This window comes from Papilio polytes, unplaced genomic scaffold, assembly GCF_000836215.1.
Source record: "Papilio polytes unplaced genomic scaffold, Ppol_1.0 DF824135.1, whole genome shotgun sequence".
Taxonomy (NCBI): Eukaryota; Metazoa; Arthropoda; class Insecta; order Lepidoptera; family Papilionidae; genus Papilio; species Papilio polytes.
Genome location: NW_013525069.1, coordinates 2,115,641 through 2,133,927, shown reverse-complemented (window position 1 = coordinate 2,133,927; position 18,287 = coordinate 2,115,641). Strand labels below are relative to the sequence as shown.

Sequence of the window (18,287 nt, the reverse complement as noted above, 5' to 3'; positions counted from 1 at the left end):
ATAGAAACATGAGGTCATGTCTTTCATGGAGGTGGTTTCAATGGTCTTAGGGAATGAGAATTTGATTATTGAGTAAAACATACTACTGTGATTTAAAGCATTATAATTGTATTTGAAAAATCTTTTATAATTTTCAAAACTTTAGATTTTAGGTTAAATAAGAAAAAATCAAATGTATCCATTAACTAATAAGTTTATTTGACACGCACAATAAAAGTGCCATTACACCTGAACGGAAAAGTGACATTATATAAATAAACCCATTTGTTAACGGGGTCGCACATTTGCCTTACTGTTCCAGTATACGGCGCATTATCCTTAGCACTATTCCTCCTGCGCCAGACTTTGTGCAAGAGAGTCATCAGACATTCGTCAAGAACAACTGCGCTTGCTCTTGCGTTACCCTCATCCTCTTCTTCATTTTCCTCAAGGATTTCGGAGACTTATTACAATCTTGTCCCAACGACGAGATGTGTGAACTGAGCTTGTTCACCAACTCGACTCTTGTCTTGGCGAGAACATTATCATGTGGCTTAGCGCACATAAGTCGTCTGTGGTAAAATACTAATTTATTCATTGTCTGATCCACACTCTTTTTGCCCTTCCCTTGATCAGCTTCATTCACATCCACTTTAGTACTTTTCTTCTGCCAATTTCTATTCAACTTTTTCCTCACTATTGCCGGACCAAGTTTCTTAGATTTATCATTCTTCTTTTTTAATGTTATTAGCTTCTTTCTTATAGTATAATATTTATTCAACAGGTCGAGATAGTCTTCTCTGGGCAAAGCAGTAAACACATAATGAAAATGTTCACCAATTTCAGACCGCATCTTTGTCGGTATATATTTTTGTCTAAAACTGGTTAATTTTTCTTTAAGAGTATGTAATTCTCTTAAATGGTTGCATCCATTGGCAAGGCCAGCTTGTCCAATAAGAATCATATTGAGCTTTTTAATTACATCATTAAGTTTGTCCCGATTATTGGACAACTGTTTTGGGCTTATTTGCTTCTGTTTAAGAAGTTGTTCGTGATGGTTTTGTAGATAAGTGAACTCTTTATAGATGTCTTTTGGATCACCTAAATCTTCGTTCAGCGAATCCAAAGCTTTGCTTATTTTTCTTATAAGATTGTATCTGTTGCGTGGTATATTGTCGCACAGGACGTTTTCGGGATCATTTTCGACATATTTTAAATTTATCTCATTGTTAGATTTTAACTTATCACTATTTTCTTGACTTTGGATCCATTCTCTAAGATTGGATTGAAAAGCTTCTTGATCAGCGACTTTCCCTAAAATACTTATAAATGTATTGGAATCTGTTTTTTGTACAGTTACATTATTAGTGTCTGTAAATTTCTTTAACTGTTCCTCTCCATCTTTTGTCTTAAGTTTTTCTATAACTTCATTGGTTACATATATCCTCGCAGTGGTGACAATGTCACTTGTGTCTGAAACTTCATTGTCTTGTATCATTTGTCCCTTTTTATCACGATTTGATGAAGAAATTGTAATGGAATCTGGTTGTTTTTCAACAGCATTCGTTTTAGGCGGTTCTACATCAGTTATTTTATCTTTAACCACTTTGGTTGCATCTTCACACTGATCTTTATTTTGCGGAGTTTTTCTTCCACTAGTGTTATTGCTCATAGGACTGTTTGTATTTCTATTTGTGTCAACCTCTTCACAATTTGACATGTGTCGTTTCTTATTCGTATGGCCTTCGTGACAAACCGGTGAATTTGACAGTCGTTTGTTCCTGTCATTTTTGTTTGACAGAGATTCAACCGGAGTTGGTGTGTCTTGTGTAAAATAACGGATAAGAGGTCGATTCCTTTGTTGTGTTTCGTTTTGTTTATCATTCCACACGGGACTATACAAGGATACATATGGAGAATTGATGGGTAGACCTGAAAAAGGTAACGACACTCTGCAGGTGTGTATGAGATGTCCTTTTCGGGCACAGCCACTGCAGTACAATTGATATCGACTCTTCATATGCCGATTCTCCTCTAATGGTGTATTACAAGTGATCTAAAATAAAAGATATTATTAATATTTCATTGACCTTAAAAGACATTTAAGATTACTAAAAGTAATACTCTACCGTGTTATGGTAACGTCGCCACAAGTCAGGGCAGTGGCTGGCCGGGTGGCCAATCTGTCCACACTCGGGGCACCTTACATTATTCCAGTTTGAGCAGTTCCGGCACATCGTAGTATACACGTGATTTGGAGATCCACACTGAAATTAAATAAACATTTTTCCTAACTGGATTTGTTTTTTTTTATATATAAACAGGCAAACGAGCAATCGGCTATCTGAATTCACCAAAACAGCGAAGTAACCGCTGTCCATAGACATCACGGAGACTGAGATGCATAGATAAGAGGATATTTTCCCTTCCGCAGTCCCTACCTACATCAAATCATTGAAACAACAATAATCTTTGCTAGAATAAAATAATAAATTTTCAGAATCCCTTACCATTCAACTACTCATTTATGTACTAGTAATGAAACTTACATTGACACAAATCTTCCTAGGACAGCGCGTCTCGTAGTGTCCGGTGTAGCCGCACATGTGACAGACAGGTGGCTTTAACCGGCATGTGTCGTCGCGGTGCCCAGTGCGGTTGCAGTAGTTACAACTGTAAAAATAAAATTTTGATTTTATTGAAAAATCCTTTTGACAGATGCCTCAATAGCTAAAACATTTAATGGTATCAATTGTTTCTATGATATTTACACTTACGTTGGTTTCCTTCTAGACAGTCCGGGCATTCTATCCTTGGGGTCTATAACCCACAAACTTTTGTCACCTAAAAAAAAATTGTATTGGTAACTAAAGGGTGAGAACACATTGTAACTTTAATTTATACAACACAATTCACAACTGTAATCCAGAGGTTTAAGCAGAGACCATGGATTCCATTAAGCATGACTCTACTATTTGTTTTCTTAAATTTACTATAGGACAATAAATCAAGGTAAAACTTACGGGACATGTTTTTCTGTATTTCTCGGTGATTAAAATTCTCCCCGCCCCAGCTTTCATTGTAAAATTTCTCCATTTCTGCTCGTAAAGTTGTCACGGAATATCGTCTTTTCTTACACACTCTCTCTTTACCTTTCAGATTATCGAAATCGAGATCTTCGTATAGAATCGCTGGTACTTTTGTCGAACCAAATTTCATTGCATCGTTTTGGATTTTATCCACATGTTCTACATCTGGTTTCTCCTGGAAACCGGTGACATTTGCCATGACAATGTTCTCGTCAATTATAGTTTCATCTAATGTATCTGTTAAGTCTATTGTTGATTGACATTGTTCTACAGTTTCATCATGTGGGATAACCTCCGCAGCCTGTTCTTCCGTATGATTCTCAGAACTAACATTGTCATCTGACGATGTACAGATATTTTCTTCTGCAGGTTTTTCATTTATTTTGACAGGACTCGTCTTCTCAGATATGTTTGAATCCGATTCGTAAACATCGGCATGGGAAAAACTTCTATCTATGAATGCATAAGTTGTGTTAGTTTTCTCAACTCCGTTACAAGATTGATTGCTGTCTGAATCATATACATCCGCATTTGGAATACTCTTCTCTGATACTGAATAGTTTTTAGTTTTCTGTCGTTTATTCTTTGCTTTACTTTTTGGTGTTGCAAAGTATTCACCTTCTTTAGCTACAGGTGTAGCAGGGGATGTTGTTATAGGTGTAGATGTTGTGGCATCCTTGTTTTTCTTCTTTTTTTTTCTCTTAGGGGGAGAGCTTTGGTCTATTATATCAGAGCCATGGAGACTAAAGTCGAAGCTTTGCTTGTTTGGATGTTTGGAGGATATGTTAAGAGCGATGCAATCGCTGCGGATAAACTCATCGGAAACTGATGACACAATGGATGGAACGGGACTCGCTGAAACATCTCTATCACTCCTATTTGTTTTTTTATCAGGTGTTACTTTATCGTTTTTCTCATTGACTTTAGTAGTGTTTGAAACTTCTGAAATTTCATCTTCATCTGAACTCTCAATAGTAATGGTTGGTTTTGGTGGTAATTTAACCTCAATAACTTCATCCTCATCACTTGATTGCAATTCCACAATATTCATAGGTCCATCGTTTTCTATTATTTCTATGCTTCTCTTTACGTATTGCGGTACGGGAGATTGAAATATTGATAAATCGGCAGCTAGCGGATTCACGTTACATTTTTCTCCCTTAGATTTTATATTTTCCGGTGTAAGTGGTTCATTTGTGGAAAGATTGTGTTGTTTTGCTCGGTTAACCTTTTGTAACGTGTGATCATCGTTCGTGTGCCAACACCGACGTATGTTAGTTTGGGGCCGCTTGACCACGAAGTTATCATCCTTAAGGTTAGTGGTCAAATTGGCCGTCTCATTGCCTTTATATCGCATAGAATAAAATCGTTCCTTTAGCTCATTCTCATTAAGATCCTGAAAGTGAAAACGATTGCAAAATCATCACGCATTGTTGTGTCATAACATAAATATGGTAACCTCAGTACTTACCTCCTCCATATTTCAGCGGTGAATTTGGATAAAACAAAATACCACACGAAATTAACATAATCGAAAATTGTAGTGGAACAATTACAAAATTGTTGAAAGCATTATTTAATAACTAAAACAGAATTTGTATTTATTATGGACACGTCTGACACTCCATAGCGAATCGAGTCTTTAAAACTAAAAAAAAATGTAACCATAGATTAAAAATAACACAAATGACATCTAGTTCACAGACTATATTCAGATTATTAAAGACGGAATAGTGTAAAACACAGAAATTTATGTTTTTAAAAGTATCACTTCACTCTTTACATACGGGAAATACAGTATTTCTTATAAGATTTAAAATGTATGGCCATTCATGATTAGCTTCATTAGCGCATCCCTATACAGACGTAGGTGCTTGGTGTGGGCTTGGGGGCGGCCTCCACTGAATTCTGCTGTTTAAAGTGATACTTTCCATGGTAATTTTAATCGGCCTTACTTTTCTTCGAAATTTAATTGTTTTTAATTGATTACATTGTTCTCATAGTATTTGATTTCGTGTACAATTGCCAGTTTTTTTTGATAATTAACTTCTGCTTGTTATATTACATTTTGTATAAGCTTGTACCTTATACATATCGTACGACACCAGGCGTATTGGGTAGGGAAATAAAAACATATTTTTCTTAATTTCATATTTAATGTATTTAGTAATACTATAATATAAAACTTACACATTATCTTAATCTATTTTATTACTTTTAAAAGCATCTTAAAACGGGTAAATTATCACATGTGATTGAGCAGTCTCATGATATAATTTTGAGCCACCTTCCTGCATATTCACTGAGTTTCTGAACCGCATTTCTGTAATAAAGTTAATATTAGTTGAACACTATGATACAGCACAGTTTACCATAATACTTTTTATTTTATTAATATAGTTCGCTCACTCATTACATCATCCCTACATGATATTACTATTCTGGCTCCTAAATATAATTCACATTTCTTAATAATAGACGAAACTTTTGAAATTCAAAACTTATATGACGGATTAAGTTAACCTGATAGAGAATGTTGTTATTGATTGTGTGCTGGCGCAAGGTAAGAGCGAGGCGACAATCCGCTCCGCGGTCACTTCAAAGTCCTCACATCGCTCCGTCCAGATTGGCTCACAGTGTCGACTGATGGTCAGAAAATGTTATTTACAAAAATTGAATAATTTTCAGTTAATAAAAACTATGTAATTACATTTAAAAACTAACGGAAATATGAATATTTATGAAGGATATTTAAAAAATAAGTGAACCTTCTTGCAACATATTGCAAGCTGGCCTTGAGTACTGCGTCGTAGGCGCTCGTCGCGTCGCAAAAGGCCCCGCTCGCTGCACCCGCGCAAGCCCATACCACGTAGCCGCCCGTGCGGACGAGCGGTGACAGGCTCTCTAATAACTGAACATGTGAAAAATAAAGAAGTGAACATCGTAAAACCAACAGAACTGTGCGAGTTAAAAATATTGATCTGATGCCTTCGTTTGATTAAGCTCGTAATAAATTAGATTTTTTAATATTTTAAGTGACATATCAAGAATCTCATAGCCTACCAAGATAGACAAATAGGGTGTGAAAATTCTCACCTTTACATTATAGTATACATCCTCTGTAACTGTTTGTGTAAGACCATCCAAGCCAGTTTGTTTCATTTCCGCTCCTATCACGACTAACGCGTCCGCTTTGCCAGACATTGCTTCGCTTGTCGCTGCGCTCATCACTGTGGTCACGGCACAGCCGCGCGCAGTCAGCCGCTTTGTTACTTCTTGTCCTAATGTGTTCGTGTTATTTGTTATCTGAAAAAATGTCTTGATTTATTAAGTTTTCTATACCCAAGAAGTACTAATACTTATGGGAGAAAAACTATTGGGCGCTAAAATCAGTTAAAAATGCAGTCTCACATATTTATTAAACTCTTTCCCTCAAAGCATGGTAAAAAATTGTGGTGTATAAATTTCGACTATAGTTCTAATGAAAACTTACTAGAACATTTTTAATCGGTATCCGCCTACGGGCAGCTACTTTTGTGAGAGCCGTGTATGCCAGCATTGCGGAGGTGACCAGTAGCAGCGAACCTCCCTCGAGGGTTGCCAGCAGCCGCCACGCCAGCTCCGCACCGCCCTCTACCACCTCCGTCATCTGAAAAACGCCTGTCAATTATCTATACTAATATTATAAGGGAAATATTTCTATTTTTTTTAAAGAAGCTTGCATAAGGCGATTACACCGAGTGGTATATTTGTACAGCACAAACTCAAAAAGTACTGGACTGATTTCAAACTTTCTTTTACTATTAAAAATCTACATTATTGCTAAATAACATAGGCTATAATTATTACTCATTTTTTTTGCCATCCAGACAAAGTCGCGAGTAAAAGCTGGTATAAGTATTCATATAACTCTGGTAAAAATGTTTTATATATATTCGTAAAATGGAAAGTTTTTAGACTAGACAGAGGTTTTGAAAGTTTAGTTTATTTCTTGCTACACCTTAATGTTTGGTAATCTAGATATTTTGTATATTTTTATGCAAATTATCGAAATAACATTGTGTATCTTTTATGTAACATAGAATTGGGATCTATTCTGTAATGTTGCATCTTCATCAATCTTACTGATATAATGAACTAGATGTTCCCGTGTGGCTTCATCCGCATGAAATTATGAAATTTTGATCGTTTACGTTTGTCAAATTATCAATAGCAAATGTCAAAATGACAAGACATGACTAACCTTGACAATCGTGCTTCCTAGATGTTGGCAGCAACTTATGGTCTCTTTCCCACATTAGGGTTTTTATCCAAAATATTTACAACCTAAGTTTAAGAGTGTGAAAATATATAGCCGTGTGAAGTGTAGGGCTTTTTATTAAAAATAGAATTATTTAAAAATGTGCTGTAATTGCTGACATCTTAGGCAACAAAGAAGTGTGTGTTTACGCTTTATTATAATAGTATAGATGAATAACAATATATAAATGTATTTCGCTTTCAAGACAACTTAAGACTTTACCTAGTTTATACATGAATCTAAATTCAAACAAATTCACACCCTAATGTGCAATGTTATTCTAAAAACATTATTTTGTTGTTATATTTGTAATATGATGATTATTGTGTCCGCCAAAGCTGCCAGTTTAATGTGATTTATGTACGTGGTGACACTGCAAACAGTCAAAAACTCATCGATCAAATCGAGTTGCAAAAGCATAGTTTTACTGTAGAATATGCCGGCGACGTCATACATACATCATCATCATCTTTCTCCTTATCCTACTCCCGCAAGGTCGGCGCAACAGGTTTTTGTCCTCCACATAACCTTAATTCTCTTTTATTTTGTAACGGTTCCATCTGTCACCTTATTGGTGGTAGCGGGACTAAAAGGTAGGGCGGATGAAACTTTTGATGGGGATAATCCCACTACTGATGTACCCTTCCACACTCATAGCTAACGTTCCCCTTGTAAGTCATTCTACCATACATTACATAAAATTATAGTGTATAAACAAGAAAGATTTGTATTTTTGTATGTATTGAAAAAACTCAAAAACCACTGCACCGATTTCAAAAATTCTTTCACCATTAAAAAGCTACGTTATCAGTGAGTATAATAGGCTATATTTTTTATTATTTTGAATTTAACGCGGACTAAGTCACAAGCAACAACTAGTACTTGATATTTTAACAGATTTATTTTATCAGTAAAAAATAGTGTCGCAAACATATTCATGTGTTAATCTTTTTGACCGCATACCTTGACCATAGCAGATAAACAATGCAGATAAAAAAAAAACTTGACAACTTCATCGTAACGGTCGAGTTGCAGGAGCAGTTTTATTACAGATTATGAAAAAAGCTGTACACTTAAACACGTAATATATCAAATTACACGATCTTTAAAGTTGCATTACTAAAACTGTAGAAAATCTTTTTATATTAATCCACTAATTTTAAAATGTAAATATTTGCAACAACTAGTTTAGAAGAGATGAAGATTCTTGCATTTTAATTAACTACGGTCTTAAATTTATGTGTTGCAGACTGCAGCTGCATATTGCATAAAAATTGGGCAACGTTTCTTTGGCTAGAAACCAGCACAGATATTATGTACTCTACATATAACCTATCATGTCTGTATTTATTTGTTTCGAGGGAAGTCTAATTGTTTCTTTAATTTAATTCCAATTTAAAATTTGCTATGGTATGGGCAAACGTTGATACAATTTTCAAACTACTAAATAATTTAAAAGATTGTATTATATCTTTTAGACACCTCATTAAATTGATACTGTCGCTTTAAACTCAGAGCAACACTTCTCGTCCAGACCCAGGTTGCGCGCCAATCTATCCATACTTCTAGTGACATTGACAGCTGTCAGCTAGGGATGTGACGTTTATGCCGATAATCTAGAGTTGCGCCAATTCTATAGCACGGTACTAATTTTGTTCCTAACATATCATATTAGCTTTTGCACGCGAGCGACGCCGTCCGCGTGGAGTAAAAAAAGAAGGGTGTAAATAGCATATGTGTTATTCGAGACTATGTTGTACATCTATGCCAAATTTCATCGAAATTCATTCAACCGTTTAGGCTACAAACTATAACAAACAAACATCCATCCATCTATCCAAACTTTCGCATTTATAATATCAGTAAAAAGTAAGATAATTGTCAAACTATATTCAGAAATAGTTACTAGTGACATAATTGTTCAAAAAACTAAATCGTGACAAAAAACTCCGATACCGGGAATCGAACCCGAGCCTCCTGGGTGAAAGCCAGGTATCCTAGCCACTAGACCATATCGGATATGATATTTAAATTACAATAACTACATTGTAATCATATTAATAAATGTGAATGTTTGGATGAATGAATGTTTGTTATTACATTCTACCAAAACGGCTCTACCGATTTTTATTACCGAAATTCTACACAGATGTAGATAATAGTCTAAAAGAACGCATAGACTCTTGATTTTTTTAATTCCGCGCGGACAAAATCGCGAGCAAAAGATAGTCATGATATAAAACACGGATAATACCATACTAGTAGTTATAAAGAGATAAAGTTATCGCGTAATAAAGTTTTTTCCAAACATTTATCTTTATTGGTTTGGTTCAGCAATACATCACGCAATCAAAGTAAAAAATTGTTGAATAGACCTAAACATTACCAATAGCTTCTATTGTGTTCTTACAGGCATTTAACAATGGCGCACCTTTAAACACGCAAAAAAGGAATAATTGTCTTTGATAAGTACACCATAGTCTAGCGCAGGGGTGGCGAACCAATAGCTCGGATACGACATTTTGTTACGGATCACAAAAATTACTATGCACTAGGAAAAAAGTATGAAAACGGTATTCATGAGGACTGTATGTTAAGTGATAACTGTGGTACGGAACATATCTAATAATCGCAATGACAAAATTATTTGATGGCACAACTAAGACCGGCACACATTTCTTTAGAACGGCACGTTTGCGTAAACTTCGTCACCCCTGGCATAGCAGATAGATTGCTTGGATTTTGGCTCAAGTTGTCAATTCTAAAATTATATTGTAGTTACTATGTTTAGTAAGAATTAAAACCTTTCAAATACTCTTAAAGTGAACATAACAGCGTAATTCGGCGTAAAAAATTCTAGTAAAACCATTTTCTTTGTTACAACGTACTCGTATATTGTTGGTTTGAATTAAAGCCCTTAGAACCTCTCTTAAATATACCAAGGAGGAGTACCAAATGTGCACATTTAAAGAATTGCTTAGTCTTGTTGGTTTTATATTATAATGAATTAAGTGTGTCGAAATGTTATGACTGCAGCCTTATTTAACAATAAATTGAAATAGATTTCAACAAGCGTGATCGTTGCAGTACGCAACAGAAGGTAAACAAGACCTTAGAATGTCGCAAGACTTTTGTATTATTCTTCTACTCTCTTCAAACGAATTATTGAAGTGTATATTCCTATTAATTATTACCTTGAAAGTTTAATAATCGTAATGCTGTCAATATATCAGGTTAAATTATTAATAATATTTCTAAACGAATAAATTAAAATAACGTTTCATTTATTCATGTAAAGGTCATAGTTTTAAACCTTGGATCGCTGTATTAATAACGTAAAAAATGAAACAAATATGACCTGCCACGAATTAACTTTAGTTAATTATAATTGTACTTAAAGTAAACAAAAAAGGCAATGCATCGTCATCATCTCCCCTACCTTATCCTACTCTCGTAGGGTCGGCGCACCGGGTTTTCGACCTCCAAAGCACTCTATCATCCGTCATCTCAGTCATCACCACCCTTCTTGATCATGTCACCTTTCACGCAATCCATCCATCTCTTTCTAAGTCTACCTCTACCGGTGTACCCCTCCACATTCATAAATAACGTCCGTCTTGTTACATGCGATTAATCCCTTCTCATAACATGTCCATACTCTAACCTTTTACTCCTTATTTTCTCAAGCACTGAGGCTACTATCAAACATCCACTCATATACTCATTTCGTATCTAATAAAATGTATGACATCCCAAGCTCTATATCAGTTTTTTCTTTTTAGTTTTACTACTTGAGTGACGATATTTTCTGAATATATAAATGACCTTTCCTCTCCTTGACTTTCTAATGTCTACAAACGAATATTCTAAGAAAAGATAAATCAATTCTAGGTTTCAGAAGATAAGCACAAACTGGTATTTGCATGATCTAACTATATGTTTACTTTTGTTTCAAGCGTGAAATAATATTTACCACAAAATATTTGAAGAATAAATCAATGATTTATATTGATTATTTTTAATGACTTAAAATTGTTATCAGTTAATTGCTAACATAAATACAATCCGATATGGTCTAGTGGCTAGGATACCTGGCTCTCACCCAGGAGGCTCGGGTTCGATTCCCGGTATCGGAAGACTTTTTTAACATTTTCCTAATTTACTATAAATATTTTTTAAATGTAATAGCAATATTTTTGTTACATAATACGAATGGACTTTAATGAGACCCACCCTTTAAGGTTTTATCAGAAATCTGGTCAGCTTTCTAAACCAGTATAACAGCCAATACTTGTACTAGGAAATAAGTTTACTTCCTAGAATGCACTATTTATATTGTTACAACATTGGCGTGGTCTAGATATTCTAAATTTATTGGCATTTACTAATCTTGCTCCAATAAAAGAAACAGAAATTAACCATATCAGGACAAAGCTGAAGTCAATTTATCGCAATCTGAAACTTAAAAAGGAGGTAAACGTTGTCATTGTATGATAGCTTGCAAAAAGAAATGCAAATATATAATAATCTTGACAATAAAAAAAGTCATTTGTATGTTCAACGAATATTAGCATAATCAACATAAAGTTATAAAAACAAACATCGTTCAATCCTTGAACAGTCGAGAAGATGTATGCTAGCGAAAACAAAAAAAATTACACATATTCAAATTTCGCAAATTCGAAATACTACGGCCGGAAATGGTACATCCGTTCTAATCTTTGCGTTTTGTTTTTGTTTCGTCTTAAAACGTGTTTGCCACAGATTAATAAAGGAAACCAGAAATTATGCAGCTACAGCTATAAAAATTAAATCAAAAAAAGTTTACGTAATAAGAACGAGAACTCAAATAACGTTGTTTAATATCTTCAAAATAAACTTTTATTTGAATAACACTTTTGCAAATATAGGTTTTATCAAATACCTTTGCGGCTTAAGGTCATCGGCGCGCTGTGTAGTACCCTAAACCCGAATCCCTCTACGTCCTGATACGTCTACAATTGTGTTCTACGCGACAATTCATACGATGTACCTAGCCGCTAAGATAAGTATTATCTTAAAGTAGGCTTCATGTGTATGTAATTGTTGTGAGTCTATCTCTTTTAAATACGAGTATTATTCTAATTGTGTTCTCTGCTCTGTTTCTCTCTATTTTATTTACATGGTTCTTTTAATTAAATGCTGTTTATCATAATTTACATTATCTATTAATCTATATTGAATGTAAATTTAAGCAACGAAACAAAAAGACCTTGTGCAATTTAAATCTAATGCTACTTCAGGTCACGCATTTTGAAAGTGCAATTTTTTGTAGTTAATATTATTTTAAGGCCATCTAAATAGCGACCCTGATTGTAAGTTATAGTTTGGTGAGTGGTTACATTCCCTCAGTAAATTATAGTGTTATATATGCCAAATATATATTACAAGATTGAAGTTTTTTAAACCGTCTATATTTTGGCCTGGCTAATTTTTATTTTGTATTACAGATTTTACGGCTTGTTGATTTTACCTAATTTTTTAAACAAATCCAAATTGTTATATCATTATTTATTTTGGTTTGTCATATTACAAAGCTATGTATAGTTTAGAAAACGTCAAATCGAGGCTACCAACCAATGGAAATATGACTTCAAAAATAATTAATTTGTAATATTAACACAGTGAATTAAAATAAATATAATATAACATGAGTACTAACGTTTTTTTTGCGATTATTGGGTTGTTTTCTAGTTGATTTTGACGCCAGATGTTGGCGTCTATTTACTAGTGCACAAGGGCTGGCGGCCGTCCTTGGTCCGGATATCTCACGAGACTGGTTTCTGTGCACCTTATACGTCTGGCTTTAACGGTCTTACTTCCGAACAACATGGGTAGCTACAGTTTATAACATTTATCAAAGATTATTTATTACTTTCTTTTATGAAATTCTTAATGTTAGTATTGCTATATCACTAATACTAAACTACGGAAAGGATAAAACAGCCGAGAAAATATGATAAAAGGATAGGACTTTGCAATGCATTTTGTCACGATTAATTTGTACTTAAATAAATTATAATTATAATAGCCAATAAAAGTTACGAGAAAATGAACAAAGATTAAGTGACAATCAGAAATTTACAGTGGAATTAAAAAAAATGAAAAAACTGCAAATGCTGCAGGTTGGTAGCCCTGTATTAGAATGTCCGCTGTACTTGATTCGTAATGAGTATTTCCGGACGAATATACTTCGACCAGTTTGGGCGCTTTCCCATATCGGCTGCTAGCCTAAAGTTAGACAAACCTTGATAGCGCACTACAAATCCAATTGGATTAATCTCGGTACTTTAAAAACTATTCAATTTGATTTGGGAGGTATTTCAAAAGAATGCAGTTGCAATGACGAGCGTAAAGTCAACAGATAAAACAAAAATAAACTTAAATCCTTATAACTGTTTTTTATACCCTGACAAAGCTTCTTTGATGATTAACACATTATACTCAGTCATTTTCTTGAAATTCCAAATGATCGTCAATGACTTGTCAGTTTTTTATTCTGTTTTTTTTTTTTTGTTTCAATGTTATTTTTTTTTAATTTCATTGTCTGGTAGTGACCTAAGCTATAACGAATTACCTCATCAAACTTTATAATTTAACCGTATGGGCATACGATTGAAAAAGAAAAATCATTAAAATTAATTTAGGTACATACAAACAAGAATATTTAAACAAAATGATTATACTAAAATAGTTGTGAATTCCGTGTAATTAACTGCCCATTAAATTGACAATCAATCTTACTTAGACTACCGCTATGACAGACAGGAAAAGAGAGGAAAGATCAGGAAAAAAACAAATGTTTGTCTATGGTTCATACTTCTCCAAAGTCAAAGCTTTATACAGTTTTCTTTCTACGTACAAAACCAAAATGTTACATCAAGCCACGCCAAGCCAGCTTCTTTATGGCAAATGTGTTGTGCGTAATAAAATTTCAAATTTAAACCGCATATGTATGTTTATTTGTAACAAAGCGTATACAACTGAGATTTCATAACGATAGAGATTTCGATGCGTGTGGAGCACGCGTGTCGGGGACAATGCGTGTTTACGTGACTTGATTTGGTTCAATTATTTATAGTAAAGAGTAAACAATGTTGCTATAAAAAGTTACATTCGTAAGAATTTGTTAAATTAATCATAGATTCAATTAAAAAACAAATAAAAAAGTCAGTAAATTATTTAAATGTCTTAAACCTAATTAGAAATTATAAATAATATATTTAGAAAGTCTGGATGTAAATATTATGTTTGTGAAAAAACATTGAATTAAAGTTTTAACGAATTCAAAGATTTTTAAGTAAGGTAAAGGCCGCTTTTATTGTTTTATTGTTCGTTGTTTTACTTAGAACAAGATGTGATTGATACAAGTTGGTATAATGTCATTCAAATTTTATACCGGCTCGAAATTTAATACGCCACCCGCAATGGAATACGTACCATGTGATGTGCGAGCATCTAACTACGAGCGGCCATAATGTATGAATGGTGTAATGGTATGCATGACAAAGATCGTATAGATGTCATGCTTGTTCACTAACCGTGTCTGATACGCAAACCTTGTAATTACGATACTGCTTGTTGTAACACAAATACTTAAGTATAACTAATCTAGATTTAGTCGAACACTATCATCACGTGAGCCCGTTATGTTTATGAAATGTAAATAATGCATATTTATTTGATTTCTTCAACGAATTAAGAGAGCGTTGAAAACATTAGCGGAAAGAGTCTCGTGTGCGTTGATGTCTTTTAATAAAAGATAAATGTTTTGACTGGAGCTACAATATTTTAATTATTCTACACATCAGTTGTTTTTTCAAGAACATTGTTTTAAACAACAGCAAAGTTTAAACTGCCAGTTGAATTAAATAAATTTGTGCCATCGTACGCAAATCTAAGGCGTAATATGAGTTATCTCGGATTTACTAAAATACGTTTTCTATTCCAGTGCTAGATGACAATTATTTTTTTTATAACATAAGATGGCAAACGAGCAAGCGGCCACCTGAATCCGCCATAATGGCGAAGAGACCATTGCCCATAGACATCCACAATTGCAGATGCGTTGCCTACCCTTATCCGACAGAGGAGGAGACGCACTTAAAGAGGGTATTTCCGATTCCTATGTATCTCCTCCTCCGTCAAATCCACTTCCCCTTCCCATCCTCTCCTTATAAAAAAGAGTGGTAAAGAGAAAGGGAGTTAAATTAGGCCTAAATTGATTCCTAGATGCAATTAAATGGTCTCAAAGCTGTCGTTTCACGTATAAGTAAATAATTACAACGACTATAATCGCCGAGAGGTTAGAACACGAAAGCAAGCGGTTATTGTGAAATCAATCATACAATTATAAAAAATTATGGTCAATAGCGTGACTCGTAATTATTCGATTTACTGATGCTTCTCTGATGCTGCGCGAAGGTTAAATATTTGTGCAAAATTACAGAAATTTGCATATTTAATGCATATCGTTGGCACTGTTTCCGAACTTTACACTCGTTAGGATGTAAACGTTAGTTTCATAGAAACTTTCGATTATTTTCGCTTAAATAATCCACGGTTGGAAGAGCAGCACATACTGTGCCGACCCTCCATAAAGGATAAGGGCAAGTGGATGATGAAATAATCCACGGTTATAAAGATTTATAACCTACTAGCTTTTGCCCGTGACTCCGTTGGCGGGGGCTTTAAAAAAATAAAAGTGAGTAGCCTATGTGTTCTTCCAGACTATGTTCTACGTCTTTTCCAAATTTCATTGAAATCCGTTCAGCCGTTTGGCTACAAACTCTAACAAACATCTATCCATCCATCTAAAAATTCGCATTTATAATATTAAGTATGATAGAAGATGGTGTGTTTGATATAAATTTGAAGTGTAATCGAAGTCACATTTAAAAATTTATTGTTGGCATTAAAAAGACTTGTGAGGGATTTATTTACAATAGAAGGCCTGCAAAGGTATTTTCGCCTTTGTGGGCCCGGTTAAGCCATTTATTTACATACGACTAGCTTTCGCCCGTGACTCCGTCCGCGTGGAATTAAAAAAAAAACAAAAGCGGGTAACCTACGTGTTATTCCAGACTGTCCCCTACATCTATGTCAAATTTAATCGAAATTCGTCCGGCCGTTTAGGCTACAAACTCTAACAAACATCCATCTATCCATCCATCCATCTAAACTTTCAAATTTATAATATTAGTATGATTATAATGTGATTATTATTTGATTATACATGAGCGTTTAGTATTACTTTACAACACGTAATGTTACTTAAATATTGTTTTTTGTACAAAGTAAAAAGTTGAACTACAAATAGCAGTTTTTTAGGTTAAGTTAAATAAACATTGTTAGTAATAATCTAGGTCAAATCGTGTGATTTGTATTTATAATGTTTTTCAGAAATCTTCGACGTCAAACAATACACAAAAGGTTACATCGACTGTTAATTCCTAAATGTATATTGGCGAAGCCGCATTTAGAGGTAAAAAAATGTGCTGTCATGACATAACATAATACATAGTTAATTATGAAGTTCACAGAGCTATGATAATCGTGGAAAAAAAACTATTGTTAACTCATCAATTTAAAACTGCCGAATTTAAAAATTTTCAAAATATAAAACAAGTTTAAAATATTTTTTAGGTATTTCTAAAATTGTATTTTTATTATTGTATTGTAGTGTGGATTATATGTATGAAATGCCAAAGTTAATGAAATTTTTATTTTTATACAACGCTTTTAAAGTTCTAAACTTTTAAATCGAATAATTTCATTTAATTAAAGCATTGGTTTTAATAATTGCTTGAAATTTAATAATTATTTATCTATATAATTTATTTTAAATAATAGAAAATAAATTACTCACTTGTGTTCTAAAAAATCCAAGTTTTATTAAATTGATTGTTCCCAAATATTTTAGACACTTATTAAAATAATTTGAACGATTTTGCTGTAAATAGTCATTTTATTTAATTGAAATACAAAATGCACTTAACACTCAAAATAAACGCGTTTTTTTAATTTGAACGCAGCCGCAAGAGCGTCGAGAAGCGCGATTCGAGTACGAATGCTAGGTTAGGTTCATTCTCATTGGCGCGCAAATTCGTTGCGCAAAAGAAATAAAAAAAAGTAAAACAAACGCTCACCTTGATTTCCTTCTTATACTTCGTCTAGGAGAGTGTGCTTCGTATGAAATAAAATCTAGTACGATAAAATTTGTAATTTTAGGGCTTCATGAAAAAATTAAAACAAAAGGTATAATATCCACTATCAAATAAACTTAAAAAAATTGTTTCATTCTACGCATGCCATTGCATTGGAAAATGTAATAGCTAATATTTTTGAATTCTGTTTAAAATAAAATTGTTCTAGGCAACAAGAAATCACGGGTTTCTTTTTCTACATTTTTTAATAACATTGATTTCACTTTGGCTTGAGATAAAAAGGCTTTTTACTATTATGCCATTAGCAGAAACATTTCATATACAAATATTAAGATTTTCGTAACAATGCTTGAAATGAGGAAATTAAAATTGGTGAAATGGAGCTTGTTTTACATTCTGATTGTCGTGGAGTTCCACTGCTTTAACACTCGTAATTATATGTTTTGCTGTCTCTGTTGTTTTAAAGACAATGTACGGGATGACAAACTGTTTGTGACGAATACTTTGACAATGGAAGCCCACAGGTAGCATAAAATTTCCATCATGTTGACTCATTGCTGTAACCGTTACAGACTATATAATGATTAGTTGAAATACATGCTAAACGTCTACGAAGCAGGAATTACTTTTACGGTATTTTACGTAATTGTAACGGAGCAAGTTTGTTAGGAAAACTGAGGATTGCATCTGTCCATTTGAAACGAGATTCGTCGT

At 33.8% G+C, this 18,287-nt stretch overlaps 2 protein-coding genes and 2 non-coding genes across 5 annotated transcripts; 1 reads left to right on the top strand and 3 right to left on the bottom strand.

Annotated features, from left to right (window-relative positions):
- Positions 1-175: 175 nt before the first annotated feature.
- Positions 176-4,720, bottom strand: LOC106099296. The gene is made up of 6 exons (XM_013277801.1): positions 4,540-4,720; positions 3,003-4,464; positions 2,757-2,823; positions 2,529-2,652; positions 2,109-2,246; positions 176-2,035 (listed from the first exon to the last, which is right to left on the bottom strand). The coding sequence occupies exons 1-6, from the start codon at positions 4,546-4,548 to the stop codon at positions 362-364; spliced, it is 3,474 nt and encodes a 1,157-aa protein (XP_013133255.1). The 5' UTR covers positions 4,549-4,720; the 3' UTR covers positions 176-361.
- Positions 4,721-5,236: 516 nt separating this feature from the next.
- On the bottom strand, positions 5,237-17,488 carry LOC106099370. 2 transcript variants are annotated; one of them, XM_013277902.1, is made up of 6 exons: positions 17,276-17,488; positions 6,562-6,728; positions 6,165-6,374; positions 5,837-5,979; positions 5,592-5,711; positions 5,237-5,391 (listed from the first exon to the last, which is right to left on the bottom strand). In XM_013277902.1, exons 2-6 carry the CDS (start codon positions 6,715-6,717, stop codon positions 5,334-5,336), a joined length of 687 nt encoding a protein of 228 aa, XP_013133356.1. In that variant the 5' UTR covers positions 6,718-6,728; positions 17,276-17,488; the 3' UTR covers positions 5,237-5,333. The 2 variants fall into 2 exon arrangements, with proteins under 2 accessions (XP_013133356.1, XP_013133355.1); XM_013277901.1 differs by having other exon boundaries at positions 5,238-5,391; positions 6,562-6,717.
- Trnae-uuc lies at positions 9,316-9,387 on the bottom strand. The gene has a single exon. It is a non-coding gene; the product is annotated as a tRNA-Glu (tRNA).
- Trnae-cuc lies at positions 11,433-11,504 on the top strand. The gene has a single exon. It is a non-coding gene; the product is annotated as a tRNA-Glu (tRNA).
- Positions 17,489-18,287: the final 799 nt, after the last annotated feature.